The following is a 27,219-nucleotide window of genomic DNA, read 5'->3' on the forward strand; positions in this document are numbered from 1 at the left end:
GACAGAGAGCAGCCGGGTTAAACGCGCGAGGCGGAGACGGTGGGTTGCGATGCCGGGAGGGTGCAGCTCATGGGGTTGTTGATTCTGTAAATACGGAGGCAGGATGGTTAGCGATTGTGGACAGAACAGGAGAGGGCGGCAAGCCGAGAAGTGGGGGTCGGATGAAGGTATACCAGCGAGAGGACTGCATGGAGAAGAAGGGGAAGGGGGAGGTGGTGATGGGCGAGAGGAACGGGCGGAGGGTGGAAGGATGAAAGACCCAGACGGTAGGGCGAGTCGTCGAGTGCTGCCTGAGGTGTCGAGGGCGCGGCATTCAAAGAGGCAAATTAGAATGAACTGTATTGATCAATTATTACAATTGATCAACTGATTATTTGCTTCAATCACACTCTGGGAGTAATTCAAAGCGCATCTAATAACATTCATTAGAGATCTACGTTACGTTGCTCTACTTTGCTATACACAGTCTCCAGGTTCTGAGTATATCTCTAATTTACTATCCGAGACATATAATCGCGCAACTTGAATAGAGATCTGTTTGGTTTACACCGGCTATGCAAGGATTGTGCGAAACGGGGCGGTTGTTGTGGCCGGGATTGTCGATGCTGTGAGAAACCGCGGAGTGCTCTACGGTCCAACGGCCATGGCCATTGTACTAGGACGTGCGGTTGTTGTCTCAAGTTTCGTGGCCTTGCGTTGGACGAAGAGCAACAGAAGCTGTGTCAACCTGCCTTCAATCTAAATTGTGATTCGGCAGTGCTTGATAATTATAGTTGGGACCTATTGTGCGCTTGTATTTTCACACTTTGAGTTGCCATTACGGTAGAGGAGATAAGACAGGCTGAGCGCTCAGTTGCTCAGGGAGCGGTTCACCCCATGATCTCAGAGCCGATCGCCCGGCAGGTTTAGTGTCACTCGCTTTACCCTATATCAACCTTGAAAATGACATTTCATCAAACCCTCACGGCTATTTGTAAGGCATTTGTACCAATATCCATCAGATATACGAAAGATGCCAGGCTGATTCACAGCAAGCCCAAATCCTTCGCCTCGAGCTCAACAATGCTCGGGATGAGATCAATCAGCTTCGGCTGCTTAGGTTCCCAACCAAACAGCTTCCTCGCCCGAATAGCATGACCACGAGAGTTGGTGCCCCAAGCATAAACACCTACCGGAAGAATCTCCGTCACCTGGGCATCATTCAACTGCTCCACCTCCGGCGAAGGAATCAGCTTCTTCTCAAAAGCCGCCTGTGCAACAGCGCGCTGGATATCGCCCCAAACGAAAGACCCATTCTCAGCAAGATAGTAGCCCTCGTCGTTCCAAGTGGCCTTCCCACCGCCGACAGCGGCTGCTTCACCCAGGGCAAGGTAGACGTTGCTCAGGTCCTGAACGTGGACCTGGTGCCAAACGTTCTGGCCCGGGCCAACGAGGAAGCCCTTCTTGCGCCTCAGCACTGCAGCGCCGAGGTGGTACGCCTGAAAGCTCTTTTGGTTGACTGGTCCGCGGCCTGGTCCGTATATGGTGGGCGGGCAGACGATGGCCGTCTTCACGGCGGCGGGGTCCTGCTTGTTGGCGGCGAGGATGATCTCGTCGACGTTGCGGTGGAAGGCATCCGAGGGTAGATTGACCAGCTCACTTACACCCTCCCAATCATTGTACTCCTTGGGCCGCTCGATGCCATACGAGCCAGCGCGCTGGTCTTCGACTGTTAGGATGCCAGTGCCCGAGGTGTGAATGATCCAAACCGGGCGCTCGGGGGTGTGGTGCTGAGCTCCTTTGGCAATCGCGGTGGCCGAGGCGACGTGGTCGCAGTCGGCGAAGTCTGCGGAAGGTGTGGGTAAGTGGTGGGTGATTTTATGGAAGATATACTTACGGAAGACGATATCGGCATTCTTGACCTCTTCCTCAATGAGATCAGTCGAGTCCAGGTCACCATGCAGCACGCGGATCTTGGGGTACTGGGCCGTGACCTGGGCCGCCTTATCCTTGCTGCGGATCAGGGCCGATAGTTGCCAGTCGGGGTGGGCTTTGGCGACGGCGTAGAGGCCGTCCCCACCGATGTAGCCCGTGGCGCCAGTGCTGGGACGATCAGATGATTGTACATTTGGTCAATAGGGAATACTTACAGGAAGACCTTGGGGGAAGCCATAGTAGGAGAATTGAAGGAGAGAAAGAGAAAGTGAAAGAGAATGAAGAAGGAATGCATTGCTTTGAAATCCAATCGAGTGATCGACGACGACCCACATGATGTCAGTGGGGGAACATTTACATGTCACAGTACTACCAGGATAGGACACAATCATAGAAGAATAGGATCAGAGGATGGATTGATAGCTCAAGAATAGACCACGCAGAAGAATACGCAATACACAGGGGAATCTCAAAAATATCTCATGCCCGGCTTTGAATGAATATACATCAGCGTTTGCATGCTGGATACCGAACTAGAACGTGCTGGTAGCGAGCCGACTGGCCGCATTGCGCGCATCCAACCGGTCATCGTCCTCCTCCGCAATCGACCCGACCTGGCTAGTCGACCGCACACGACCCTTGTCAGCGCCCTGGCCGTTCGCCTGATCTTCTTCTTCGCCCGCTGGAGGTGCCGTGAAGCTCCCGCTCACGCTGCCGCTGATGCTGCGGCTGAGACTGTCATTTCGACGGGGCACGCCACTCCACGCGTCGCCCTTAGGGCCTTGGCTCGATGCAAGGTTCGGCCGTCGCGCCGACGGGTGGGATTCACGGCCCAATCGGCTCAGGCCACCGGAGGCATCAATGGCGCGGATATCGGGCCGGACGCTCTCCAGAGTAGCCAAGGTGCGCCGTTCGGCCTCGATCTGCCGAAGGGTGTATTCACGCAGGCTGAACAGGAGGTCGTTGGTCGTCCGGTCAAACCAGCGACGTTTCTCCTGCAAGAGATTCGTTGTGACGCGCTGCGTGCGCTTGGTGAGGTACTCCTCGTGGCTTTGTGCCTCCTCAAGAGCATTGATCGCCTCGTCCACCTTGTCTGAACGGACAGACGAGCTGACCTTCAATCGGTCAGCCGCGGCGCGCTTGCTGCGGGCGCTCTGTTGCGCTTGAAGGAGATCACGCAACAGGATGTGTCGGTTAGTCAAAGTTTCCTTGACGATGAAAGCATCCGACGAATGATAGCCCAGAGGATCGCCCATAGTAGTGGCCTCCGCCGTGGCCTGGACGGCATGGTAGTCTCCCACGGTCTGAATGATCTTTCCGAGCTTGCGATAGGCCGCGGCCAGGCCAGGATGCGTCTCCTGAACGTGCATCTGACCGAGCTTGACACCGAAGTCAGATTCAGCGAGACCCAATCCTACAGAAAATCAGCATCGGATCACAGCGGAAGGCAATGCACCACATACCTCGGCGAGCCTTGACCACACGGTCAACCTTGTGGTTTGCGTCCATTGTCCCCAAGTAGAACATCTTGACCGTCGGACGGGCGGCCTGCAGCTCGGGGGTGTCATCTGGGGGCGGCGCAAATTGCTTCAACATCTTGCGACGCACTCCGGTTGCCGGCTGCTTCATGCGCACCACAGGACTATACCCAAAATCGCTCTCTACGAATAGGACCATTTCGTCATCCTGGGTGAGGACATCATTGCTCAGCACATAATTGAGCCACCGCTGCATCGACGACTTCACCCGGATCTCATCCTCATCGGTGCCTGCACCTGCGGGAGTCACCGGGGGTGGCACGGCGGGAACCAGCGCTTCCGGGTTGGCAGAAATCAGGTGGTCTGCGAGCTTGACGAATTCGGAATGGGTGCGACGGACGTCGCGGTACTGGGTGGTGCGGAACTTGGGAATATTGGTCTGAATCGCGGAGAATCAGCCACGGGTCTGCGCGCGCAATAGCTCTCTAACTTACATGGATATCGAACCGAAGGATGGGGTCCTTCTTCCCCGTTCGCTCCAGACTGGTAATCTTGCCTTGAATCTTGTAGGCTGGCGCAGGTGGCCGGGCGGTCGACCTTGGTCCGGGATGATATCGTGCGGGGTGTGATGATTGCTGCTGCTGCGGCGCATCCTGGGGTTGCTTTGTCGCAAATTGAGCCTGCTCTTCTGAGTCTGCCAGCTGGGCTCGCTGCAGCTGGGCTGAGAGGTTTGGGGATTGCTCCGCTTCGTCCGCCGATTGCTCCTGGCCGGGTAACGGTGATGACGGAATGTCATTGCCGGCGAATGTGGTGCGGTCGGCACGCGGAGAGCCCCAGGGCGAGGAACCGGTGGAATGCTCGGGGTCGTTGGAAATGGCAGAGTAGTCCATCTTGGATGCAAGGGTCGGTTGTCTCTGGGGCTGGAGGGAGGAGGAAGAAGAAGAAGGGGGAGCTGCCTGGCGTCCGGGTTAATACTCGGGCTGACCCCACCGCAACGGCCGAACGAACGTACCTTTGGGATGGACGAGAGAGGGCTAGAAGGGCATGACACTGAGGAGGGACAATGTATTGCAATTCCAGTTGAGGTCAATCGAAGATTTGGGCGTTGATCCTGAAAGAGAGAGAGATGAGAGAAAGAGGAAGAGAGTGGTAGAGAAGAGGAATGGATGCCAAGCCTGCCGGGCATTGGGCAGTGAGTGAGGGACTTGGGAGCTCCGGCCGCAATAATTCTGAACTGTTCATACATCGTGTGTATGCACTGTACACCCAACGATTGCTGATGGTCGTCGCTCCATTGTTGCGCTCCCCCACGGGATTGCGCTCGATGGTCTTCCGATTATCTTCAAGGCTCAATCACTATACCTTCCCACGATGCCAGCCACCGCGACAATGCTTCTCCACGGCCGCGACACTATCGAACGACGACGCCGCTCTGGAACGGACGCGAAACATCGGCATCATCGCCCACATCGACGCGGGCAAGACCACTACCACAGAGCGCATGCTGTTTTACAGCGGCTTCACCCGGCGCATTGGCGATGTGGACGAGGGCTCGACCGTTACCGACTTCCTTCCTGCCGAACGAGCTCGCGGAATCACGATTCAGTCGGCGGCCATTACCTTTCACTGGCCTCCAGGCGAGGTCAATGCAAGCATCACAGATCAGTCGCTTCCGCGCTCCGCAAGCCCCCACACTATCAATCTCATCGATACCCCCGGCCATGCAGACTTTACGTTCGAGGTGCTGCGGTCTCTACGAATTCTGGACGGCGCGGTCTGCATTCTGGACGGCGTGGCCGGGGTCGAGGCACAAACCGAGCAGGTCTGGCACCAGGCGAGTACATATCGGATTCCCCGATTGATCTACGTCAACAAGCTGGACCGCGACGGCGCTGCTTTTGGCCGGACGGTGCGAGAAGTGAGCTCGCGTCTCAGTGCGTACCCAGCAGTGTGTCAAATACCTTGGTTTGACAAAGGCAATGGGCCCTTTGTTGGCGTGGCGGACGCAATTCATCTCCAGGGTCTCCGCTGGAAGGAAGGAGAAGATGGACGGACAGTGAAAATGGTCGATCTGCAGCAATTGGATGCAGAAGAGCAGCCACTGGCCCAGGAACTTCGACGGGCACGAATTGCGCTGGTGGAATTACTGAGCGAATATGACGACCATATCGTCGAAAAATTCTTCGAGTGTGAGGAAGACCATCTTGCTGTCCCACCAAATGATATCATCGACAGCCTGCGGCGGTGCGCACTGGATCCAACGAGCAGAATTGTCCCACTTTTTGCTGGTGCAAGTTTCCGAAATATGGGCGTGCAGCCCTTGTTGGATGCCATCGTCAACCTCCTGCCCAGCCCACTTGAGACACCAGACCCGGAGGTGAGCATAGGCGGGGTGAAAGGGAGTCTGCGGCGACTGCTCTCGGGAGAGTTAATCGTTGAGCAGAACGAAAATGCTGTTGGCCCTGCAAAAGGCAAAGCGAGGAGAAAATCCGTGCAACAAACCGATCCCAAAGAGGCGATTGGCAAGCTTCAGAGCTGTGCACTCGCCTTCAAGGTCGTTAATGACGCCAAACGTGGTGTGTTGGTTTACGTGCGGGTCTACTCTGGGTCCCTGGACCGCAACAGCCTCCTTTTCAATACCAACCTTCATATTTCTGAGCGCGCACCACGACTGCTGAAGATGTACGCCAATGACGCCGTGGAGGTTGACTCCATCCCTGCAGGCCATATCGGAGTCGTGGTTGGGCTGAAACATGCTCGGACTGGCGATACTCTCGTATCCTACGCAGGGAACAAGGCCAGCCCACCGGAGCCTCTGACCACTCTCCAATTACGACCAATTGATGTGCCACCACCTGTCTTTTTCACCAGTGTTGAGCCAGACAGTCTGAGCGAGGAAAAGCGGATCCATGAGTGTCTCTCTCTGCTGCTACGTGAAGACCCCAGCCTACATGTCAATGTGGACGAAGAGTCGGGTCAGACACTTCTGAGTGGCATGGGAGAGTTGCATCTTGAGATCGCGCGTGACAGGCTCATTAACGACCTCAAAGCTAAGGCGTCGATCGGTCATATCGAGATCGGCTACCGAGAAGCTGCGCTCGGAACGGCTGGCCCTGTCACAAAGATCTTCGACAAGGAAATTGCCGGCCGGCGAGGCAAAGCTGGGTGTACTGCTACGGTAGAGCCATTTGACAATAAGGATGCGGATTCCGAACAGTCTGTTTCAGACGAGGCCGTTCTCCACATCGGCTCACACGATGGCAACCAGATCGTCATCCTTGCACCTGGCCTACAAATCGATCGCGCATCCAAGAGCGACGACGAGAAAAGCTCATTTCTGCCTCCAGGGTTGGATCCGGCGACGGTGCGAGCATCGTTACAGAATGGCGCTCTTGCTGCGCTGGCTCGCGGCCCGCAATTTACATACCCAATGCACAGCGTGCGAGTCACTCTCACTCTCGACCCCAGCGCGCATCTATTTGGCAATGAAACCACCGCCTCTGCGCTCTCCGCCGCCGCACGACTGGCCACCGCCGCGGCGCTCCAGGATCTTGTCTCTGGAGCCGGAACAGCAATGATGGAACCCGTCATGAACGTCATCATCAGCGTCGACGAGGCCAGCCTTGGCTCTGTTGTCCATGACATCTCATCCTCCCGTGGTGGCCACATTGTCTCATTGGACGAGGAAGTACCTCTTCCCGCAACAGATGCCTCCCTAACCTCCGACACTGCCGCGTCTGAAGATCAGCTGCCTGTGATTGACCCTCGTCGCGTCTACGCGCCCCCGGATCCATTCGAGTCGCCGTCTGTCGGCGGCGATATACCTGTAGCAACTTCCCGTCCGCGTACCATTATCGCCAAAGTGCCTCTGAAAGAAATGGTTGGGTACCTGAAGCACCTGCGCAGTCTGACTGCTGGCCGTGGTACATTCGTCATGAGTGTGGATCGATTCGAGAATATGACCGCTCCGAGGCAGAAGGCTGTGCTTGCGGAGCTGAGGGGTGGCTTTTGATTTAGGGTAAATCGGGCACACATAAAACGACATCATCCGGGCATATCCTGCACATAATCTGACATTGTATATTATTCTCATCACCCAAATCGCAACCCCCGTCGGTCTAAGCACGATGGACTTGCACAGCCCGAAGCGATCTTCGTGGGGTGCGTTGACTGGCCAGGTTCCAGGGGCAACAATTCCCTTCGGCTAGTCAGCTTCATTCAGCCTCAATTGAAGTTCATGATGATTCGCTCAAAGACGCAGGCATTGTGCAAGCCTGCTCGCTTCCGCTCTGTAATATTTCAGGGGGTTGTGGGCGCTAACGAACCCGGTCTTTAATGCCCAGAGCTCCAGCCTGGCTTGCCGGCTCATGGGCTTAAATATGGGAGCCCATCGCCCGTGTGGGTTGTGGGTTTACTCTCCCCGCCAGCATCATTTGAAGTGTAGATACCATCAGTACCCCGTGACTGATGGAAGACCACAGCGGTGCCGTCTCTCTGTCGCCGCTTACTCCTCGGAGTGCGATGAGTTCAGAACTTGAATCCGATGTCAGCTCTGAAGACGAAACGTTAGGACATTCCGGTTCAGCCGATTTTGCTGCTGTACATCACGAAGAGCATGAGGAACTTCCGCCGTACTCGCGCTCTCCCCCGAATCAACTTGCGGGCATAAGAGGTGGAGACAGCACGTATCTTCGTCGCTCGGTCCTTGCGCTGGTTCTCACCGTCACCTACGCGGCGCTGGCGCTATACTCCTGGGTGATATTTGTTCGCCTCTCGTTTCGTCCGATCGACAAACACTCATGGCAAGCATACATGGTTGACACTGACTATTATGATATGTACTACCGGGAGCCGATGAGTTACGCGGTGGATGCGCGGTTCTATCGCTCTGCGCAGATTATACAGAGCGTTGTCAGTGTGCTTACGCTTCCGTTGACTGCAGCCGTGTGTGCTAGTGCCGCGGTTGTTTTTGTGCAGAACCAAAAGGACGGGATGAGCATGAGCATGCGACATGTTATGGCCCTGGCCGATAATCGGTGGATGGATCTCTCTCTGGTGAAGGATGTATTCCAGGTTGGCTGGAAGCGATGTGGTAGCACCCTGCTAATTTTGGGCGTCTTCCTCCACTTCATCGGCGCAATTCTCTACCCAATCCAGTCAATATTTCTGACAAGCAAGCCCATTTACGTCCCTAACTCCGCCAGCCAGCCGTTTATAGGGGGCGACATTGGCGCATCAGACTACGAAGGAATTAACTCGCCGTTCTACGGCATGGATGTGGTTATGGTTCGTGGTGCTCTCGAAACGGCAGATCCTGGTGCATTTTTCCCCCAGTTGTGGCAGAGAAAAGGTGGACAACAATTCAACACTTTAAGCAGCTTTGCAGGTATGGCCGACCCTTTCTATTGCGAGGTGCCCACAGGTTTCAATACGGGAGTTCTACGTCAGTTTGCTCCCCGGGTCAACTCCAGCACCACATATAGCAGTATCAAAGCGGCCCAGTGGCCGGCCGATTGCGACCTTATCGACAACGCATTCTTTGCCAACTACTCATCCGTTATTAATGGAGATGAAAGCTGGGCAATCACCGCCTGTATGCCGGCAGATGTCACCCAGTCGCCCTGGAAGTCAACCCGAGACCGTCAAGAGTTCACCGAAACCTTGTATCTCAATATATCTGTTTCCGACATATACGAACGCCAAGACACACCCGCCGGAGGCGCACTGTTTCAAATCAATGTCACTACGACAGCAGGGTTTTTTGAGTTGCCCAATTACATGAACGACGAAATGCCGGGCCCGTTGCTCGAGAGTGACCCCACGACTAGTCTCTGCGGCGCGGATTGTTATGCACAGCACATTGGGATTTATGCAAAAAAGCGTGTCCGCCGCGCCAGCACCACAACCGGCAACGCTACAAACCCTCCAACCAACGGGCTCTCGACGATAAACAAAGGCCCGCTGCTGACGACAGCGCATGCCATGTTCGGCCCGGGATCTTTCATCGAGACCTTTTCTGCCTATTTCAGCGTCATCGGGGGTAACATCCCAAGCAGCGCAACCGGCGAACATAGCTATTACGGTTGCATCGCACTCGCACCTGCCATGAACCTTTTCAGCAATTCTTCAGATGACAACGAGTTTTGTATCAACATCGACTTCTCAGATCCCAGTGAAAACAATGCCCATGGCATTGTTGAAGACTGGATCGCTACTATATACTTGAACCCTGGAAATATACCTAACGCCTTCACGTCCGCTGCCTTCCTCTCCAACAAAAATCTCGTTGAATCTATGCAAGCCTCATGGGCTATTCACCAGGATCTTGGGACCGAGATGAAGATCCCGGACATCAGCCTCGGAGGCATCGTCGCGGTCTCAGTTCTCATGGGCCTGTACCTCCTCCCGCTAGTGGCGTTAGCACTCTACGCGAGCCTGTATCCGCGTTGGACACGACGACTGGATTCGTTCGCCATGCTGCGGCTCGGCGCGTCGATGGGCGAAGAAGTCTTCCCGATGCTCGTTGCGTACGATAAGAACGCTATTAGAGAGCTTGACGAGATCCCCGGTGTTGTTCGCGAAATTGGCCATGCTTCAGGGACCGAGAGCAGCCCTGTTGGAAGGATTGGTCTTGGAGGAGGGAAACCGCTGCAAGGATTGAGGAAATATCAGTGTTTTGAAGGAGATAATCAGTTTATGAGCATGGCAGAGCGTATCCAAAGGCATCAAATGCAGCGGAGGGCTAATGCATAGTCCGCTGAAGAGATATTCATGATTAGATACTTGTAAGAATAGTTGATTGCATGTCTTAAATTCTGGGTTTCATCGAGTCGAGACAAAGTCGCCTTGTGGTATGAATAAATTGTATGTTTAACGTGACACTTTACCAAGCAGATTATGAATGTTCTCTGCCCAAAGCCACCGACAAAACGCTGCATCCAAGGCTGACCGCAATTGTCCGATAATCAGTTGACATGGTGCTGTTTCCGCCCCTTGGGGTCCACGACCCAAGCGCTTCGCCCCGCCTAGTTCCGGTTTGTCTGAAACGGTGCGCGGGCGCCACGTATAAGCATAGCCCCACCGCCTATAAGTTGCATTTAGTTGGTGGTACGTCTTCAATAAGGAGGGGGTAAAGAAAGATACCCTAGGTGGTCGAAAAACTCGGTCCCACTGTACCAATAAATTGCTGCCTAAATCTAGCTATTCTGAGCATGAGGATGATAAGTCTGTGCATCGGATACTTTTGTGTTGCAAGCGATTCACACTCTAGGTCCAAGGCTCCTGATACAGTCCCCGGAAGCAGAACCATCCAACCTGCCTGACCAGGCCGAACAATTCACGATTTTGGATATAGGCTACAACGGCAACCCAGGAAGACAACTCTAAAAAAGCCCCGATCTCAATCTGTTTACCACCTTGTTCGTTTGAAATAAGTCCGGAATCCTACTTCAGAATATCGACAACCGCTGCCTACCCCACGTAACCTCGCCATTGACCTTCCCTAAATCTAAATAACCTCACTATGGCAAGCACATGGAATGATTTCTTCGCGGTGAGTCCATTTAACTTCTATATTTCTATATTTCGTTTATTGAGATACTAAGATATGCGTTGTAGTTCAAATTAGTATTGACTGGGGACTCCGGCGTCGGCAAGTCGTGCTGTCTGTTGCGCTTTATTGAAGACTCCTTCACTCCCTCCTTTATCACTACCATCGGAATCGACTTCAAGATTCGCAATATTGAACTAGATGGGAAACGTGTAGCCCTACAAATCTTTGATACGGCGGGCCAGGAACGCTTCCGCACTATAACAACAGCTTACTATCGTCACGCTATGGGGATCCTACTAGTCTATGATGTGACCGATGAACGTTCATTCTATAGTAAATGGCTCCGCCTTCCATTTCGTCTATATAACCCTTTATGACGTGATCTAATCTTCGCCGCTAGACATTCGAACTTGGTTATCTAACGTCGAGCAACATGCTAGCGAGAGTGCGCACAAAATCCTGATTGGAAACAAGTGCGATTGGGGAGAAAAGCGGGCCATCTCGACCGAACAGGGTCAGCAGCTTGCTGATGAGCTTGGTATATCTTTCTTGGAAGTTTCCGCGAAGAACAACATCAACATCGAGAAGGCATTCTACAGTCTTGCATCTGACATCAAGAAGACCATGGAATCTTCGAGGAGCGAACAGAACGGTGCCTCCAATATCAGTATAGACCAGCAGGTCTCGAGTTTAGACGGTGGTAGTGGAGGAAAATGCTGTTAGAAGATGGACGGTACATATCACTTTTGGCCGCCCTTGATACTTTCCTGGACAGAATATATCCTTTTTGACCGCGATTTTATCTGCTAATATTTTAAATTTCCAATTTACATAGAGGCCTAGCATCTGTTTCCTCCGTTATCATACATATCTATCTATCTCTCCAGAACACGAGAGGCATAAAATGTTTACGTTAGGCATTTCAGAAATACGTCCGTCATCGCTTGTAGTCTTTTTACAATGCAAAACTTGTAAATACTATCCCCGGAATGCCACTCTATACATCAAAATTTTTTTCAAAGGGAAAATACACATCGATGAATAGGAGCAATTTACGTCGGATACATCATAAAGTAGGGAGGGATAAGGCCCGAGGATCACACCTATAATGTCCGTGCAATGGCGCAACAACAGTGAATCACTCTACATTTTATATGGAGTTCCTTTGCTCACGTCGACGAAAAGTCTACTATAATACAATTAGAAGTTCATTGGCTCATCTTCAGGCGTGTTTGTTTCTAGGCTCTGAATCCATCTTCAAGTCCACTAGAGGAGAGGGACTGAGGACAGGTCGCGCTACATACGGGCTGCCTAAGTGGCCGGAGGTTGGTGCGTAGTCCGAGCTCTGTTCCCATGTTTCAGGCTCCATCCCTACTGGAATTGTTGGCATTGTTGACTGGACTTGACTGGAATGATGGATAACCGTTGAAAATGATGTCACCCTAACGGTTCAAATTTGTGCCCAATTCCAGCTCCCCCATCCGGAGGTATTAGCTAAGAGCTAGGGATGTTGTAATTTCGAAACTGACCAACCCATTTCGAAATATTTTCAAAATATTATTAGGTTAGTGTCTAATTCAATCTTAAGAAACTCATTTCAAGATTCAACAAATCTGTGAAAGTTTCATACGCTTGAAATTCCACCTAACATCCCTAATATTAGCAGATGAGTCCTCTACATCCTGTACTAGGTCACACTTTGGATGACGAGTGTTTTGTCCCTGAAGAGCGGTAAGGGGACCTTCCTACCAATGAAAACCGGTCTACGCAATAGGCCACACTCACTATCCAATACATACCTTATTCTGAATCGACAATCAATCACTAGAGCTCCTTACTTCCTGCTTAGAAAATTTAGATCTTCATTGAGACACACGTCATCAGATACGAAGAACAAAAGATCGGCCTTAATATGTATAGTGTGCAAATGTGCAACTTGAAGATTTAACCAATCACAAGTAAGAGGTTCAAGTAAGGACCACTGAAAATGTGAAAGAGCATATTATTATGGCTTTCTGGCTATAGACTGGCGGTGAAGTAAAAATATATAATGGGAGGAAATGGGTGGAATTGGCATCTATAGCCTTATGTGTTATTTTTATTTGATCAATGAAACAAACAAGAGATCATGTTCAACATTCTACACTCTCTAGTCGGTACGGAGAATGAGGTATCCGTAAGCGAACCTCATTCACTAGACGACCATTCTAGAGACATTCGTGACTCCAAAACGGTATTATCGGTCATACATTGCAACAAAGTCGGACCAGCGACGGTAGACCACCACTCCCTTGGTCATGATATCGGACACCCTCAGCTCGTCCCTGGAGTGATTGGCTACAAGCTCCTCAACGATACCAGTGAGATTGAAGATACGAAAATTCGAAAATATATTCGGAGGAGTGCAATCGAAAAGCTGGAGCACCTCCTTCGAAATGTCTCGGCAACGGACAATCCAGCTGTCAAGATTGGAAAACGCGCCTTTATATGCAGTCCTCAGATGTCAGAAGAAAGCGGCAGCCTCATCATGTCCGAAGTATTCCACGAGACTCAGCTCCATTTCAGCAATGGAGTCAAATCAACTCAATATTTTAACGCACGTTGCCCGACAATCAAGCCCGCACTTTTGGATGGAACATCTCCTGTTCGGTTTAAAAGTATTCACATCAATACCGGTATTTGTTTGGTCTCCAAAGCCGTCCTGGGAATGGTCCCAGGCCATGGTCAAGATGATAATTGCATTATTCCTATGATACCTCAAAATGACGATCCAACCCTCTACGAGTTGGAGACTGTCGCTCGACTTTCTTCGGCTGTTGCAGATGTTGCAGCACTATGTGGAGGATGCAGCAACCAGCATACTGCTCTTAGTGTCAATATCGACGTACCTGATTTCCAGTACTACTGGACAGCCTGTGAGCTTTTTGCCCAAAAGCTGGTCTCGATAAGCTATGTTCAAAGCTGGATGGCTGTGATCGGCAGAAGAAAAACCCAACTCCAGAACATGATGGCTTCTGCTATTGATGAAATGCTGATGGACCGAGGTATTCGTAACGTGGAGGTGAATTTCGCCTCTGCAGCAGAAGCAGCGGTCGCGTTGCTCCAGGAGAGAGTCCCATCCGGAGTCATGCCCTCTTTGGAGGAACTATTGATTGCACTGAAAACCCAGGGGGCGGATTCTGCGCAATGGAGAGACTTCTTTACACACCTAGACCGAGGGAATCAGCCTTCAACCGTGGCAGGCCTAGGCCGATTGATATATATTTTCGAAGTCGTGAAGCATGCTCTGGAATGTCATGCTCCACTGCCAATAGATGAGAAGGCCCAAGGTGGGCATCATAAAAAGCTCATCATATTCGTGGATGATAGTATGGAGCGGCGGATATTTGACAAAGCAACTACATTCATCAGGGGATACTCGGAGCGGTCACCAGCTGGCACGGAAGGGACTATCATAGTCGGCCTATTCCCCATGCAAAGGATACTGGTTGCTGGTTCTGGCCGCTCGGATCTCTATACGAATGATCCAGGCCCGCATCTGTGCCTGCATTCCAGCGGAGCGAGAATAAGTCCATTTGATATCATCAGCACGACTCATGGGTCACGTACGGCAAGACGGCTGCAGCGCTCGTGTACGGAACAGGGATTCAGGACAAGGCCGCAAGGCTTTTGTTATGAGAAGGCAACGCCCTTCTCGACAAAACATGTTGTGAAGCTCTTGGGAACATGTGCCACAATTGGGGCCATTATGTGGCTCAGGGAGTGGATATGGAGCTAGGAGCTATTCTATTTGAGCTTCGGTTTTTAAAGCATGTGCATCGCTAGAGAGCCCCTACAATAAAACAAGTGTCATTGAATTTCGTTTCCTGGTCTTCTCGACTTAGTGAGTGAAGGTAGACGCTTCATAATTATCCCAACGTTGTGTGCTCGCTGCATTCAGTTTCCTCGGCCATTTGAGCGTGATGAGCGCATGTTTTTCTATCGTATCACGGATGAGATGCAGCTTTGAAGCAGGAAGTCGGGCCATTTTACAGGGACCAAAGACACTCAAGAGTATTACGTGAAGAAGTTTCCTGTTGGGTGTGGACAGGGCGGAAGGAGGGGCACACAGTGGTAGCAAGTGTATGGCAGTTGCGCATAAAATTCATGAGGCTGAGTCTCACCCTTGGAACTCTGGGGATTGCCAACCGTACCTAATGTAGAACGCATCCAAGGCTGACCGCAATTGTCCGATAATCAGTTAACATGGTGCGGTTTCCGCCCCTTGGGGGTCCACGACCCAAGCGCTTCGCCCAGCCCTTTTCGAGTTTGTCTGAAACGGTGCGCGAGCGCCACGTTTAAGCATAGCCCCAGGGCTGTGGTTCGCCGAGTTCCTTCATAAACGATGCAGATCATCTTCAAAGAGGCAATGACATCACGGCATCGCATCTTCATTGGATGGGCGCCATATCGCACCGAATGCGGTTAGTTTGGGTTGGGGGCAGGGCGACGGCAAAGTATACAGCCCTCGAAGAATATAAGAGCACGCAGGTGGACTGCGAGTTCCATTATCATCATCATCTCAAATTAAACTATTGTCATCAATTTGAATCAACCATGGACTCTTCTCACCCAGCTGTCACCCAGTCCTCCATCTTGAAGGTAGACTTCGCCTGGTCCAAATTCAAAGGCCTCATCACCGACGCCAACGACCCTCATTCGAAACCTCTCTACATCGTCGGCTTCCAAATGCTCCTGCCGCCCCATCTAACCTTCAAGTCCGGGGAAACCGACACAACCGTCGGAACAGGCACCCTGCACGCAGTCGACATAAGCCCTGACTACGAACTAAACGGGTTCAAGGGCACGATCAAGGCCCAGAAGCGGTTCAAAACAGCGTACACGCACCAATCGCACGCATATTCGAACACGGACTCCCCTGTTACCATGACGTGGACCAGTAACAGCGGGTTCAAAACGTGGGACTTTGTCTGCATGGACGAGAACCAGATTGCCGTGGCGAAGTTCTCGGCTAATATGTGGGCTGTTAAGAAAGTGGGACAGATCGAGTTCCTTGGCCCCAAGGCGAATGACCCTGCTGTGCGGGATGAGATTGTTGTCACTGGTGTTACATTGGCCTATTGCATGTGGCTACGGGTGAACAATGTGTTCAATCTTGTTGGCTCGATTTTCCTTCGTCCGGATCATGATAAGAAAGAGCCGACCTCTAATGAGGAGCATACCTCTTGATAGGTTGATTTTTGGGGAATTTTAAATGACGCAGATCTGTATATAGTTCTACGGGGAGTTCAACGTGTAGGATTGGATATCTAGAGGAGTCCGGTATTTAGAATGTGCTATTGACACACCACCTCTCTCTGGGAAAATAATGAATGTTATAGGATGTTATAATCGCATTGGGCGTCATGGCAAATAAGGATCAATTAAGAATTGGGGCCAGTGAAATTGTGTTAAAATGCGGCCCTAGTGTGAATCAATTAAGGCCAGGGGAAAGCAATGATAATGATATAGGCGACTTCAAACAGTATGCATCTCGCGACGCCTTCAATTCGAAACATGCTATCCGCATTTGAGAAGGAACCCGAAATCGTGAGCGATTCATCCTGGGAGACGATTCAGGAATATTCGATCTTTGCCCGTGAGCAGGACTATACCTAGGTGGCTACCATGCACATCGACTCTCTTATGACTGTTGGAATTTGAAACTGGTCTCGCGTTTTTTTTTTTTTTTTGAATTGGACCTGTCACTGACTGCGATAACCAAGGCAGTCACCATCGAAGGATTGTATGGACTGGTTACCTGCAGCTCTACACCTCAACTACGTAAAAAAAGAAGTTGCTGTGGCTTTTATGGGGTGCGCGTTTGCGGGGGAGGGAACGTTGATCGTTTTACTGTCCTTGTTGTATGCCCTAGTCTTCACTAGAAAAAGCATATCATGTTTCGGTCTCTCATTTACATTATTCTTTTTACCGTCTTCGGAATACCCAGGTGGCATTTCTCTTACCCATCATTGACACCCATCAGAAACCCCGCTGAATATCTCAATAAAAACATGATTCTCAGTACCCATTCAGAGCTTCAACTGACTATCAGTTGTCAAATGTCTCAGTTTTGCCAATCTGGATCGCGGTGAGTCATCCAGTGAGAACCCCAGACATTATTTCCGGAATTAATCTCCTAAGCATTCCGCCGTCGAACACACTTCATCTGGGAACCAGTGAAAATGGCTCCCTCCCAGCGTGCGCCATATGGCCGCTGGACTAGTCCACTCACCGCAGAGCATTTATCAACAGACAGCATATCGCTCCACGAAGTAGCTGTCGATGTGAGTCCACCCGACAAACCGCATTCCCTTCCCAAGAACGCGAATTGATCAAACTATGTAGGAATCAAGCGGCGCCATTTACTCAGTCGAGTGCCGTCCAACCGAGAATGGACGCTTTGCCATTGTGCAGCATCTAAACGGGCATAGCCAAGACATTTTGCTCAAAGAATTCAGTGCGCAGGCAAGTGTGCAAGAGCTAGGCGGGGGCTCCATTGCAATCAGACCGGATGGCCAGATTGTCTTCTCAGACCGGAAATCGTGCGGCATTTATCTCCTAAATCCAGTTTCATCCCACACCACCCGCCTCCACGCAGCGATCAAGGGTCTTCGCTACGCCGATTTCAGCGTCCACCCCACAGCCAGCCAATGGATCATCGCTATCAAGGAAGACCACCGTGATGCAACACCTGAAACCCAAGCAACGCATGTGCACAATACATTAGTTGCCATAGACACGGCCTCCAGCAAAGAAATAACAATTGCGCAAGGCGATGACTTCTACTCGCATCCCAAGTTTGATCCCTCCGGCAAATACGTCTCCTGGATTCAATGGTCGCATCCCGATATGCCCTGGACAGGCACTGTGCTCTACGTTGCCGAATGGGATAACGGGTGTCTAAAGAATATCACTCGTGTAGCGGGCAAAGCGAAGGAGGAGAGTATCGCGCAGCCGAAATGGGCATTTGATGGGATGCTGTATTTTGCTAGTGATCGCACTGGATATTGGCAGTTGTACTCGTTTAACGTCGGTAATCAGTCTGTGCGGTATTTGGAGTTTGAGAGCTTGGAAAAGTCGGACTTTGCCATTGCGGAATGGTTGCTTGGAAGGTATATCCTGTTCGCTTTCTTGAATACCGAACCAAGCCTAACCCGTCTATGTAGTTCAACCTATATATCCCTCAACGCAACAACCATCATGGCAGCAGTTATCACCAATGCCACCAGCAAAATCGTCCTCCTCAATACATCTACCCTATCTGTCCACAACCTCGACCTTCCCTACGTGGACTTCGGGAACCCAGGCAGCGGAATCTTCCGCGTATCATCCAATAGTGCCGCGATCGTGGGCGCATCAACAACCGCACCCCAGGAACTAGCCCTAGTATCAATCAGCACCACCAACAACAAGAACCAAGTCCACAGGACCGTCCTCGCATCAACAGCCTCATTCACCATACCACCAGAATACATCTCCCACGCAACGCATCTAACAGCACCCCAAAAACATGGTCCGCGCACCGACGGCATTGTGCATTTCTTCTTCTTCCCACCCCGCAACCCGGACTTCTCGCCACATGACAGCAGCAACGCTCTTCCCCTTCCCCCGGTCCTAGTCCATGTCCATGGCGGACCAAACGGGTGCGTCACTCCGGCGCTCAACCTCGAGATCCAGTACTACACGACGCGCGGCTTCGCCGTCTGTGCGGTGAACTACACCGGCTCGACGGGGTTCGGCCGCGAATACCGCGAGCGACTATCCGGATACTGGGGACTGGTCGATGTAGGCGATGCAGTCAGCGCGGTAGACTACCTGATTGAGAAAGGGTTAGTCGATAGATCGCGCGTAGGGATCTACGGCGGCAGCGCAGGCGGATATCTCACTTTGCAAGCGCTGCACTTGTACCCCGAAGTCTGGTCGGCAGGAGTGAGTTCATACGGGATCAGCGACGTGCGTGCGCTGCAGGCGGATTCATATAAATTTGAGAGTCAGGATGTGGACCGCTTGCTTTTGAGCGGGACGTTGGCTGGGGAGAGAGAAGGGGAACTTGTGAAGAGGAGTCCATGTTACTATGCTGAGAGGATGAGGGCGCCGTTGCTATTGTTGCAGGGGACCGAGGATGTCGTTGTTCCTGTTGCGCAGGCGAGGATGATGGCTAGTGCGATGCTTGAGCAGGGGAGAGTGGCGGAAGTGGTTGAGTTTGAGGGCGAGGGACATGGATGGATTGGGCAGAAGGCCATCTATGAGTCGTTGAAGAGAAAGGAGGGATGGTGGACTAGATATTTGACCTGATAATATACTTGGTAGAAAATGTCACGCTAGATATATTGAGTCTTGTTTGTTCCAACAACGGCCGATAACACTGGTTACAGGTATATATATTTACTACCAGTTCTCATCCCAGTCCTCCTTCCCCTTACCCGTAGACGCAGCAGCAGCACCCTCCGCGCCCTCTACTCCGCCGGTACCGGACGAGGCCGCGGCATCGCCTGCAGAGGAAGTGTTGGACAGCGACGATGTTGGCACGGGGCCCTTTCGCATGGCCGCGGTGCCAATAGTACCAGACCGCGAGCCGCTGCGCTGATGCCCTGAGGGTTGTTGTTGTTGTTCCGAGGCCAACGACGAGAAGTCGTCCCAGAAATCCCTGCGCTCGGGTTCGATGCGAGAACGCCGATTGGTGGCACGGCTATCATCCTCTCCTTCGACGAACCGATTAAACTGGTCTGCGGCACCTTTAGCACCGGCCTGTAGATTTTGACCCCAGCTGGCGGCTTGCGTGCGGGCCTGAGCAGCAAAGTCGGATTCTGCGAGCTGCAGTGGGGAGAGAGTCGAGTCAACTTTCTGATATTAAGCAAAAGGGAAAAAAAAGGGACGTACCTGTTTCGCTGTGGGTTGCAAGTATGAATCATTCACCGTCTTCGCGCCCTTTCCGATTGTCGAGGCAAACCATCCAAAGCCCTTGGTCAGTGTGCCCATGGGGTCTTTTTGGAGATCATCCAAGGCTAGGTTCCCGCCTCCAAATCCCCCAAATGGCGATGACCGACGCTCACTCGCAGCAGGTGGAGGCAACCCACCCCCGAACCCGGTGAATTTTCCTCCCTGTGACGGCGGAAGTGCGTCAGACCGGGTAGCATTCTCAGACCCCAGCTTCGCAAAATATGACTCGTTCTGCTCTTTCTTACTCGCCGGTCCACCGCGCTGGCTATCAGATCGCCCCAAGGAAGTGGCAGGTGACCCTGAGCGGGCGGCCATCCCAGCGCCTGAGCCCGCAGTGCTCAGTGGTGTGCTAGATCGCGAGGCGGCAGCGTTCTTCTTCTCCTGGCCGAGCACGTACTCACGGCCCTCCACTTTGCAAGATAACCGCTCCTTCCACTCCTCTCCGGCATCACCCTCGTATCGTTCCTTGATCGTCGAGTCCTCGAATGTGCGGCCCTCGGATACGGTGACGGGATGGTTATCGTAGAAGGACTTCCAGGGCTCGTTGCCCCCGAGTTCCATGCGTTGGATTTCGGCGTGCTTGAAGGCGTCCATGGTAATTGAGCGAACGAATGAGATGTGCACACCCAGCCCGCGGTGGGTGCCGGCGCAGTTGAGGCAAATAAATGTTCCGAACTTGGGGGAGGCCTAATAATTGACAAGGGAGTGAGCAAATGCTACGGTGTTGTGGACAGCGTAGGTCGTTAAGGATGAATTCGGGCAAGAAGATCCTGGGTAACTGCGAGAAGGGAGGGAAACCAACCCATTGAGGTGATGGAGCGCCGCAATCGCAACATCGGTCATTTCCATTCGTCTTGGAGATTCGAAGGAGCTATGTGTTGTTGCCTGGTCAGTGTCGTTCTCGCCACACCACTTGCAATCCCAGGAGTTGCGCACCTTCGTCTTCGTCTCCGGATCAACCTCCCACATGCGAGACATTGTATTCAAGGAAAGAAAGCGAGAGTCGTAAAGCGATTGACGAAGAAACTCCGATCACGAGGGAAAGAGAGCGTGGCTCGATCCAGCACCCGTTGTTGGCGTGGTTGCGGGATCTGGTTGGCTGTGCTCGGGCCGCCCTCTTATTGCCCCTTGAGTATTTTGTTTTTGGTTTTACTGCGTCCGATGCACAGGGTAAACAGTGGAAGATAGATTTTCCGACTGGAGATGAGAAGGAGTGGTGAATGGAGGCCAGAATCGTGTAGAGGGGAAATTGTTGTACTGGGCAAGACAAGTTCCGCTTTGGCGGTGATCCGCAAGGGTCAACTAGCGTCATCCCGCCTTGACTATTTACAACAGCAACAGACGAAAATATCATCAATCCGTGGGGTTAAATTGGGGCTAAGATACAGTACAGAAGTTAAAAAAAGTCGTTAGGGATGAAAGGCCTGGCCTATTAAGGGCTCAGGCCATGGCATCCGTTAAAAAGAGTCATCATCCTCCATCACAAGATCTCCCGTGCCCAGCGAATTCGCTCTCTCAGACCACACCTGTCGAATAACTAAGATATTCACAGCGGACCTTGGCGTACCAATACGGTTCTTCCACATCCATCCCCATAGCAATCAGCAAATGAGTGTGTTGGTTGAAAGGGATTTAGGCCTCAACGGGGGCGACGGCAGGAGCAGCGTTCTCGTCAGCCGGCGCGTTTGCTTCCTCGTACTTGTCGGCTGCCTCGTTGACATCGTCCTCCTTGCCGGGGCTGTCAATGGCCACCTTGACGGCAATCACACGGCCGTCGATATCCTTGCCGTTCATCTCGGCAACGCACTTCTCCTGCAGCGCCTCGGAGGAAAGGTTGACAAAACCGAAGCCACGAGTCTTACGGCGCTCGTTGCGGGCCTGCAGCTTCTTGATCATGAAGCGCGGGATGGGACGCAGGGCAACCTTGGCCGACACGGGCGAGTATTCGGCGAAGATCTCCTTGAGCTGGGCGGGGGTCAGTAAATCAATCTGTGATTGTCCGACAGATAACGCACCTTGTCCTCAGTCAGGTCGTAGGGCAGGTTAGCAACCATGACCTTGGTCTTGGACGGGATACCATCCTCCGGAGGACCACGCTGCTTCTGGGGGCGCGCCACACGGGGCTTGCCCTCCTTCTTGGCTCCTTCCGTGCCAGCAGCCTCGCCCTCGGCGGTCTCAGCAGGGACGTCGACAGCACCGTCAGCGCCTTCCGGACCTTCCTGACCCTGCCTCGAGGTTAGTGTCATTTCAAGTTGATGAGGTGGAAGAACCATACAGCTTGACCACGAGCGCCACGGCCGCCACGGCCACGAGCACGGCCACGACCCCGGCCTCGGCCACCGGTGCGTTTGCGACCCTCATTACCGCTGGCACCCTCACCGCCGCTGGTAGCCCCCTCCTTGGCCTCGGCTGGCTCGGGTTTGCGGGCTAGCTGAACCGACACCTTGCGCTGGAGGATCTCCTTACCGGAGAGTCCCTCGATGGCAGCAGTAGCCTCCGCCGCAGTGGCGAGGTCTACAAATGCGTAGCCAACGGGGCGGTTGGTGCGGGGGTTCACCGGGATCGAGGTGGTCTCGCTGGGATCAAAGTGAGTCAGCATATTCGTCTTCAAGTTCGAGCGCCGCGTCGAGGATGCATGAGCGGTGGTCGCAGCTTACATGGTATAGTCCTTGAAGAACTCCTTGAGCTCCTCCTCGGTGGTCGCGTAGGCGAGGTTTCCGATGTACAGACGACGGCCCTCATCCGCGCTGGCAGCCGCAGCATCAGCAGCCGCAGCAGCCGCGCCGTTCGTGGCGGGGGCGTCGTTGAGGCTGGTGGCAGCCACGCTGTCAGTGATGGTATCAACAGCAGCAGACATCTTGAATGGGCGGTGACACAAAAGAGGATTGATGATGGATTTGTGTTTGTTTGTTGATTTTTGCCTTTGGTGAGTGGGAGGATGGAAAGAACTTGACGAGGGGAGCGATGGAGGGGAAGGAGCAGGGTAGCTTGGTGCCCTAGATACCGGTTGAAAGGTGACGTTGGGATGGGATTGAAGTTGCAAGTAGAGTTGACCTTTGGGAGAAGAAGAAGAAGGAAGGGAAGGAGAGGTGGTCGACGGGGGGACGACAGGGAAAGGAGAAAGGCGGTGTGCGTATTGCCGGTGGCTGGTGGAAGTGGTGGATCACCAACTATATCTCCTGCCGTCACTGAAAATGCCCGGCCTGCCACTTCTCCACCGGGATGTAATCCCCCCAGATATCAATCTCGACTTCGGTTCGGATGACCGGTGACCGTGGCGTGCCACTTCTCCACGGCCTGATGTCCGGCTCGTCCACCCAATCTCGGGTGCCCTCTGAGGCCTGGGATCTGGCAGGCGTGTCCGCGGTAACGCAAGCCTGCCTGTTGTGTCAGCGCTTGCAACCAGCGTGGATCTTGAGCAACTCACCCGTTTTTCTTGCTGGCGCGCCCTCCACTCAGCAATCAAAATCTGGCTGTACTCCGACACTGACAGATTCTCTTTCAGCAGAAGATGCGGCCGTCGGAGCGGCGCTAGAACCACTGCGCTAATGGCATGGGTGACATCTGGGAGGCTGCAATTGTGCGTGCGAGCAAAGTTCCCAAAGGGGAAGGTGTGGGCAATCGTATGCGCGACATTCCTGAAAATTCGTTTGTAAAGGAGCATGGTTGGAAGTCAGTCGATGGCTTTTCGACGGCATCTGGCGCTGAGGAAACCATTTGTCGTACCACCCGCTGTTTACTCGGTCTGTCCGACACGAATTCCACCGAGATCGATCGTTTGCGCCGGGTCGGAGAGCCCGGTGTCATGGGCGCAGGTGGGGTTTCTATCAGTGGGTCACTAGTGACAAAATCATTCGGGGTGGTTTGCATCTGGATTGACTAGTGTGGGAAAGATGGAGGAGAGAAAGCGTCTTTTAGGACCTGGGCATCATAGTTATAGTGGTCCTGATGCAGCGCCCACCGTTTGATCTGAACCTATTCATGGGTGTATAGTTCCTCTTTGAAGCCAGATTCGTCTAAATATTTGCCACCGCAGAGATGCAGTCTGCCCCTCTTACTATGATATTTTGCCACACGCCAGCATTACCACAGTCTCTCCTAATCAACCCCACTGGAGGTACAGACGGTAGGTAATCCGGGATCGACCGCCTAACGCTGCTAGTAGTCTTGGCCCCCGTCACTCGCGAAAACAAGATTTGCTGAGTCAGGCTTGCCTAATTTGCATCCCCGATTCGTTTGGCTCCCCTTCAACTTTTCTCCTTCACAGGGGTTTTCCTTCCTACCCTGCCATCAATGGATTAAAGGAAGTTACCTCTGTGCTTGTCATTCTTTGCGTCGCCAGTGTCCTCCATCCTCCCCCCGACTGCGCACATCCCTCGCCCTTCCTGAAATCTTTTCGTCTCCCGGGGTCCTCCGCAGAAGCCCAACATGGATCGCATCGAGCCCGTCGAGGACTCGGCATCCCAGGAGGGCCAACCCGGAGCACACCCGGCCCCTCCTGCATCCTCTGCATCGCGTCCACCGCTCGCCACACTACGCCCGCGAGCCCCCTCAAATCGCACGCGTCGCCCGAGTATTCGCCTCTCCCGCCTATCGTCCTATTCGTCCTTGGATACCGTCAACACTCAACTACAGGCCCAACCCGAGCAAGTGGCAGCGCCGGCAATCAGCCGGCAACCATCTCCCTGGTCCAATGTGCCCACAGAGGATGATGATGATGATGGATGGCAGGGCCGTCGGCGCAGCAACTCGGAGCCACGGCCGGGACGATGGTCGTCGCCCCCCCCGGATGTTCTTACGCGGATGTCCACTCCTATGCGGATGATGCCCCTAACCGAAGAATCATCGGTCCAGAGTCCGGTTGCAATTACCCCTTCAGGACTACCCCTCGAGGAGCAGGAAATGGATACTCTGCAACCGCCTCCACCCGTTATCCCACGGCCAGAGAACAACCGAGGTATTCTGCGCCGCACCAGTCAAGCGGCTCTGAATCGGTTCTCACGGAACCGCGCATCAACTGTGACCGGAGCGCCGCCAACACTAACCCGAGAGGTTTCTCAACGGATGGGCGAGTATGGACCTCATGTTGTTGATGTTCTGGATGTGATTGGTAAGATTGACTCCTTATATAGAGTAAGGGGGTAATAACTTACGCACGATAGATCCGGAGGTGTCGGCTCTGTCCACCCTCACCAATGTTCAGAACTCACTATTCGTGCCAAACTTGGGTGGTTTTATCAACCGCATGCCCACCTATACTATTTCGCGCCCTCCGCCCTCCTCCGATGAAGAGCAGGGAACTACCACGGATGAAGCCGAGCTCTCGGAAGATGCCAAGAAAGAAAGACCGGCACTTGAGCAGTTGCGTCCATTCACGAGTATGTCCTCCGTCGTGTCGGGTCCCCGGTTTGCTGTGCTCCCTGATGGGCACGATCTGGATGGGTGGACCAAGGAGGATTTCGCCGAACTGAACGATCACGTCCGGCACATGCTTCACTCTCGCCGATCCAAATTCAGGCGAGCCATGAAGGGGTTCGGTCAATATTTGCGCAAGCGTACGTCTTTTTCACGATGTCTTAAGGAAAACAAGCTGACTATCTTGCAACAGCGCTGGGGTTTCTTGTGACTCTCTACGCGACCCTCATTACCCTCTTCGGTCTTGCGTGGGTACTTTTCTTGATCGGTACGGACTCCTGATCCCCACCTACGACGTGTAAATAGACCACTAATTTCATATAGGCTGGATCAATGTCGGCGGTAAAGAGGACTACGTTATCAACATTATCGATAACATCTTGGTCGGCTTGTTTGCCATCATGGGTGACGGATTAGCTCCTTTCCGAGCCGTGGATACATACCATATGATTTTCATCGCCCATTACACGCACCTGACATGGAAGATCCGTCGCAAGCGGAGCCTCCCTGACCTGAAAAACAAAAACGATCTCCCAGCGCAGCGGGAGATCGATGTCGATGTCGAATTCGGCGACACTCCCAAGGAAGACGAATATGAGTTCTCGGTGCTCGACCAGCGCCAACAGCTGCGACTGATTCACCACCAGAACAAGTTCTCCAGATCGCACACCTTCTACAAGCCCCACGAGACAGTGACCCACCACGCATTTCCGCTGCGAATGCTCGTCGCTATCGTCGTCATCCTGGACTGCCATTCAATTCTGCAGATTGCTCTCGGCGTGTGCACGTGGAGCATGGAACCGCCCAAGCATCGACCCTTCGCCCTGACCACCGTCATTCTCTGCTGTTCTATCACCTGCAATATAACAGGCGGCGTGCTGATCATGCTCGGTGACCGACGGTCTCGAAAGAAGGATGTCGTCGAGCGCCTCTTTCGTCAGCAACTGACCGAGGAAGCCATGAAGAAGATAGAGAAGCGGAAAGTCAAGGAGGAGCGCCGCAGTTCTCAGATGGAGCGCATACAGCCGTATGACGGGACGTAAACCGTCCACTACACCACCACCCCATCCCCCTTCATGACTGTCACGACATCGATATCAACACCTCGGATTGGATATCTGTCTGCCTGTGCAGATATCCTCCAATCCCGACTGTATAGTTCACCTTAGCTTTCGACCTTTTGCTACATTACATCATGCATGCTTGGTGATTTGGTATCAGGAAACCCGGCGTTTCTTGTTCTTTTTTTTTCATTGCCTGGAGACAATCTCAGGATCTTCTTTGGCATATTGCTTTATAATATCTTTTTTTACCCTTCTTTTCGCTGTTGGTCCCATTGAGAGTCAACTGTGTTACGCTATAGATTTGAGTAGTAGAGCATGAATCACAACCAGAGTCCTTGGGACTTGCATTGCTTAGTTCCTGGTCCCTTTTCCTTCCTTACAAGTACTGCAGTCTTCATACAGACAGGCAGATTGATATGTCTGGATGTTCCATATGGATTTTGACACCCACATGGGAAGCTAACTCGAAATTCCTGAAAATAGACTTCGAGTCTTAGCTCTCTGTATCCCTTCTCTGATAGTGATCCAGCCCTTCGATTTGTATGGATTGCAGAATTAAGAGTACAATTCCCATTTTTTACGGGTAATCTGGTAGAGCTTCCTAGTGGCCTTGGCCGTGTGCCTGTTGAGGAATGTATAGTCCTTGGCCATCCACCTAGCTGAACAAGCCGGCCAGAAATGGCAAGGATAATCCCTATTTGTCTTTATGTGTGGAGAAAATTGTTGCCCTAAATCAAATTCCGTTAGTGCTTACTGGAAGTCGGGCTCTGATAGGGCAGTGGAATTGAGACATCGTATTTTATGGTGTTGTACT

General features: G+C 52.6%; 12 protein-coding genes across 12 annotated transcripts; 7 read left to right on the forward strand and 5 right to left on the reverse strand.

The window, feature by feature from the left end:
• Positions 1-1,025: 1,025 nt before the first annotated feature.
• On the reverse strand, positions 1,026-2,152 carry N7510_003064 (putative nucleoside-diphosphate-sugar epimerase; the record flags this gene model as incomplete). The annotated part of the gene is made up of 3 exons (XM_056974991.1): positions 1,026-1,825; positions 1,877-2,082; positions 2,130-2,152. The coding sequence occupies 3 exons, from the start codon at positions 2,150-2,152 to the stop codon at positions 1,026-1,028; spliced, it is 1,029 nt and encodes a 342-aa protein (XP_056834947.1).
• A 295-nt stretch (positions 2,153-2,447) lies between these two features.
• Positions 2,448-4,282, reverse strand: N7510_003065 (retromer subunit VPS17; the record flags this gene model as incomplete). Its single annotated transcript, XM_056974992.1, has 3 exons — positions 2,448-3,328; positions 3,378-3,831; positions 3,887-4,282. 3 exons carry the CDS (start codon positions 4,280-4,282, stop codon positions 2,448-2,450), a joined length of 1,731 nt encoding a protein of 576 aa, XP_056834948.1.
• Positions 4,283-4,554: 272 nt separating this feature from the next.
• Positions 4,555-7,404, forward strand: N7510_003066 (mitochondrial elongation factor MEF2; the record flags this gene model as incomplete). Its single annotated transcript, XM_056974993.1, has 1 exon — positions 4,555-7,404. One exon carries the CDS (start codon positions 4,555-4,557, stop codon positions 7,402-7,404), a length of 2,850 nt encoding a protein of 949 aa, XP_056834949.1.
• A 455-nt stretch (positions 7,405-7,859) lies between these two features.
• Positions 7,860-10,145, forward strand: N7510_003067 (uncharacterized protein; the record flags this gene model as incomplete). The annotated part of the gene is made up of 1 exon (XM_056974994.1): positions 7,860-10,145. The coding sequence occupies one exon, from the start codon at positions 7,860-7,862 to the stop codon at positions 10,143-10,145; it is 2,286 nt and encodes a 761-aa protein (XP_056834950.1).
• A 769-nt stretch (positions 10,146-10,914) lies between these two features.
• N7510_003068 (Rab GTPase family protein) lies at positions 10,915-11,667 on the forward strand (the record flags this gene model as incomplete). The annotated part of the gene is made up of 3 exons (XM_056974995.1): positions 10,915-10,944; positions 11,010-11,277; positions 11,345-11,667. 3 exons carry the CDS (start codon positions 10,915-10,917, stop codon positions 11,665-11,667), a joined length of 621 nt encoding a protein of 206 aa, XP_056834951.1.
• A 1,405-nt stretch (positions 11,668-13,072) lies between these two features.
• N7510_003069 (uncharacterized protein) lies at positions 13,073-14,722 on the forward strand (the record flags this gene model as incomplete). The annotated part of the gene is made up of 1 exon (XM_056974996.1): positions 13,073-14,722. One exon carries the CDS (start codon positions 13,073-13,075, stop codon positions 14,720-14,722), a length of 1,650 nt encoding a protein of 549 aa, XP_056834952.1.
• Positions 14,723-15,540: 818 nt separating this feature from the next.
• N7510_003070 (uncharacterized protein) lies at positions 15,541-16,173 on the forward strand (the record flags this gene model as incomplete). The annotated part of the gene is made up of 1 exon (XM_056974997.1): positions 15,541-16,173. The coding sequence occupies one exon, from the start codon at positions 15,541-15,543 to the stop codon at positions 16,171-16,173; it is 633 nt and encodes a 210-aa protein (XP_056834953.1).
• Positions 16,174-17,168: 995 nt separating this feature from the next.
• On the forward strand, positions 17,169-19,281 carry N7510_003071 (S9 family peptidase; the record flags this gene model as incomplete). The annotated part of the gene is made up of 3 exons (XM_056974998.1): positions 17,169-17,270; positions 17,332-18,098; positions 18,153-19,281. 3 exons carry the CDS (start codon positions 17,169-17,171, stop codon positions 19,279-19,281), a joined length of 1,998 nt encoding a protein of 665 aa, XP_056834954.1.
• Positions 19,282-19,374: 93 nt separating this feature from the next.
• Positions 19,375-20,904, reverse strand: N7510_003072 (GTPase-activating protein GCS1; the record flags this gene model as incomplete). Its single annotated transcript, XM_056974999.1, has 3 exons — positions 19,375-19,800; positions 19,867-20,613; positions 20,725-20,904. 3 exons carry the CDS (start codon positions 20,902-20,904, stop codon positions 19,375-19,377), a joined length of 1,353 nt encoding a protein of 450 aa, XP_056834955.1.
• Positions 20,905-21,558: 654 nt separating this feature from the next.
• Positions 21,559-22,783, reverse strand: N7510_003073 (RNA recognition motif domain-containing protein; the record flags this gene model as incomplete). Its single annotated transcript, XM_056975000.1, has 4 exons — positions 21,559-21,891; positions 21,942-22,151; positions 22,202-22,502; positions 22,584-22,783. The coding sequence occupies 4 exons, from the start codon at positions 22,781-22,783 to the stop codon at positions 21,559-21,561; spliced, it is 1,044 nt and encodes a 347-aa protein (XP_056834956.1).
• A 328-nt stretch (positions 22,784-23,111) lies between these two features.
• N7510_003074 (uncharacterized protein) lies at positions 23,112-23,590 on the reverse strand (the record flags this gene model as incomplete). Its single annotated transcript, XM_056975001.1, has 2 exons — positions 23,112-23,303; positions 23,354-23,590. The coding sequence occupies 2 exons, from the start codon at positions 23,588-23,590 to the stop codon at positions 23,112-23,114; spliced, it is 429 nt and encodes a 142-aa protein (XP_056834957.1).
• A 764-nt stretch (positions 23,591-24,354) lies between these two features.
• Positions 24,355-26,384, forward strand: N7510_003075 (DUF2985 domain-containing protein; the record flags this gene model as incomplete). Its single annotated transcript, XM_056975002.1, has 4 exons — positions 24,355-25,036; positions 25,089-25,481; positions 25,535-25,609; positions 25,666-26,384. The coding sequence occupies 4 exons, from the start codon at positions 24,355-24,357 to the stop codon at positions 26,382-26,384; spliced, it is 1,869 nt and encodes a 622-aa protein (XP_056834958.1).
• Positions 26,385-27,219: the final 835 nt, after the last annotated feature.

Source organism: Penicillium lagena, assembly GCF_028827675.1.
Source record: "Penicillium lagena strain IBT 129212 chromosome Unknown utg000002l_segment0_segment0, whole genome shotgun sequence".
NCBI lineage: Eukaryota > Fungi > Ascomycota > Eurotiomycetes > Eurotiales > Aspergillaceae > Penicillium > Penicillium lagena.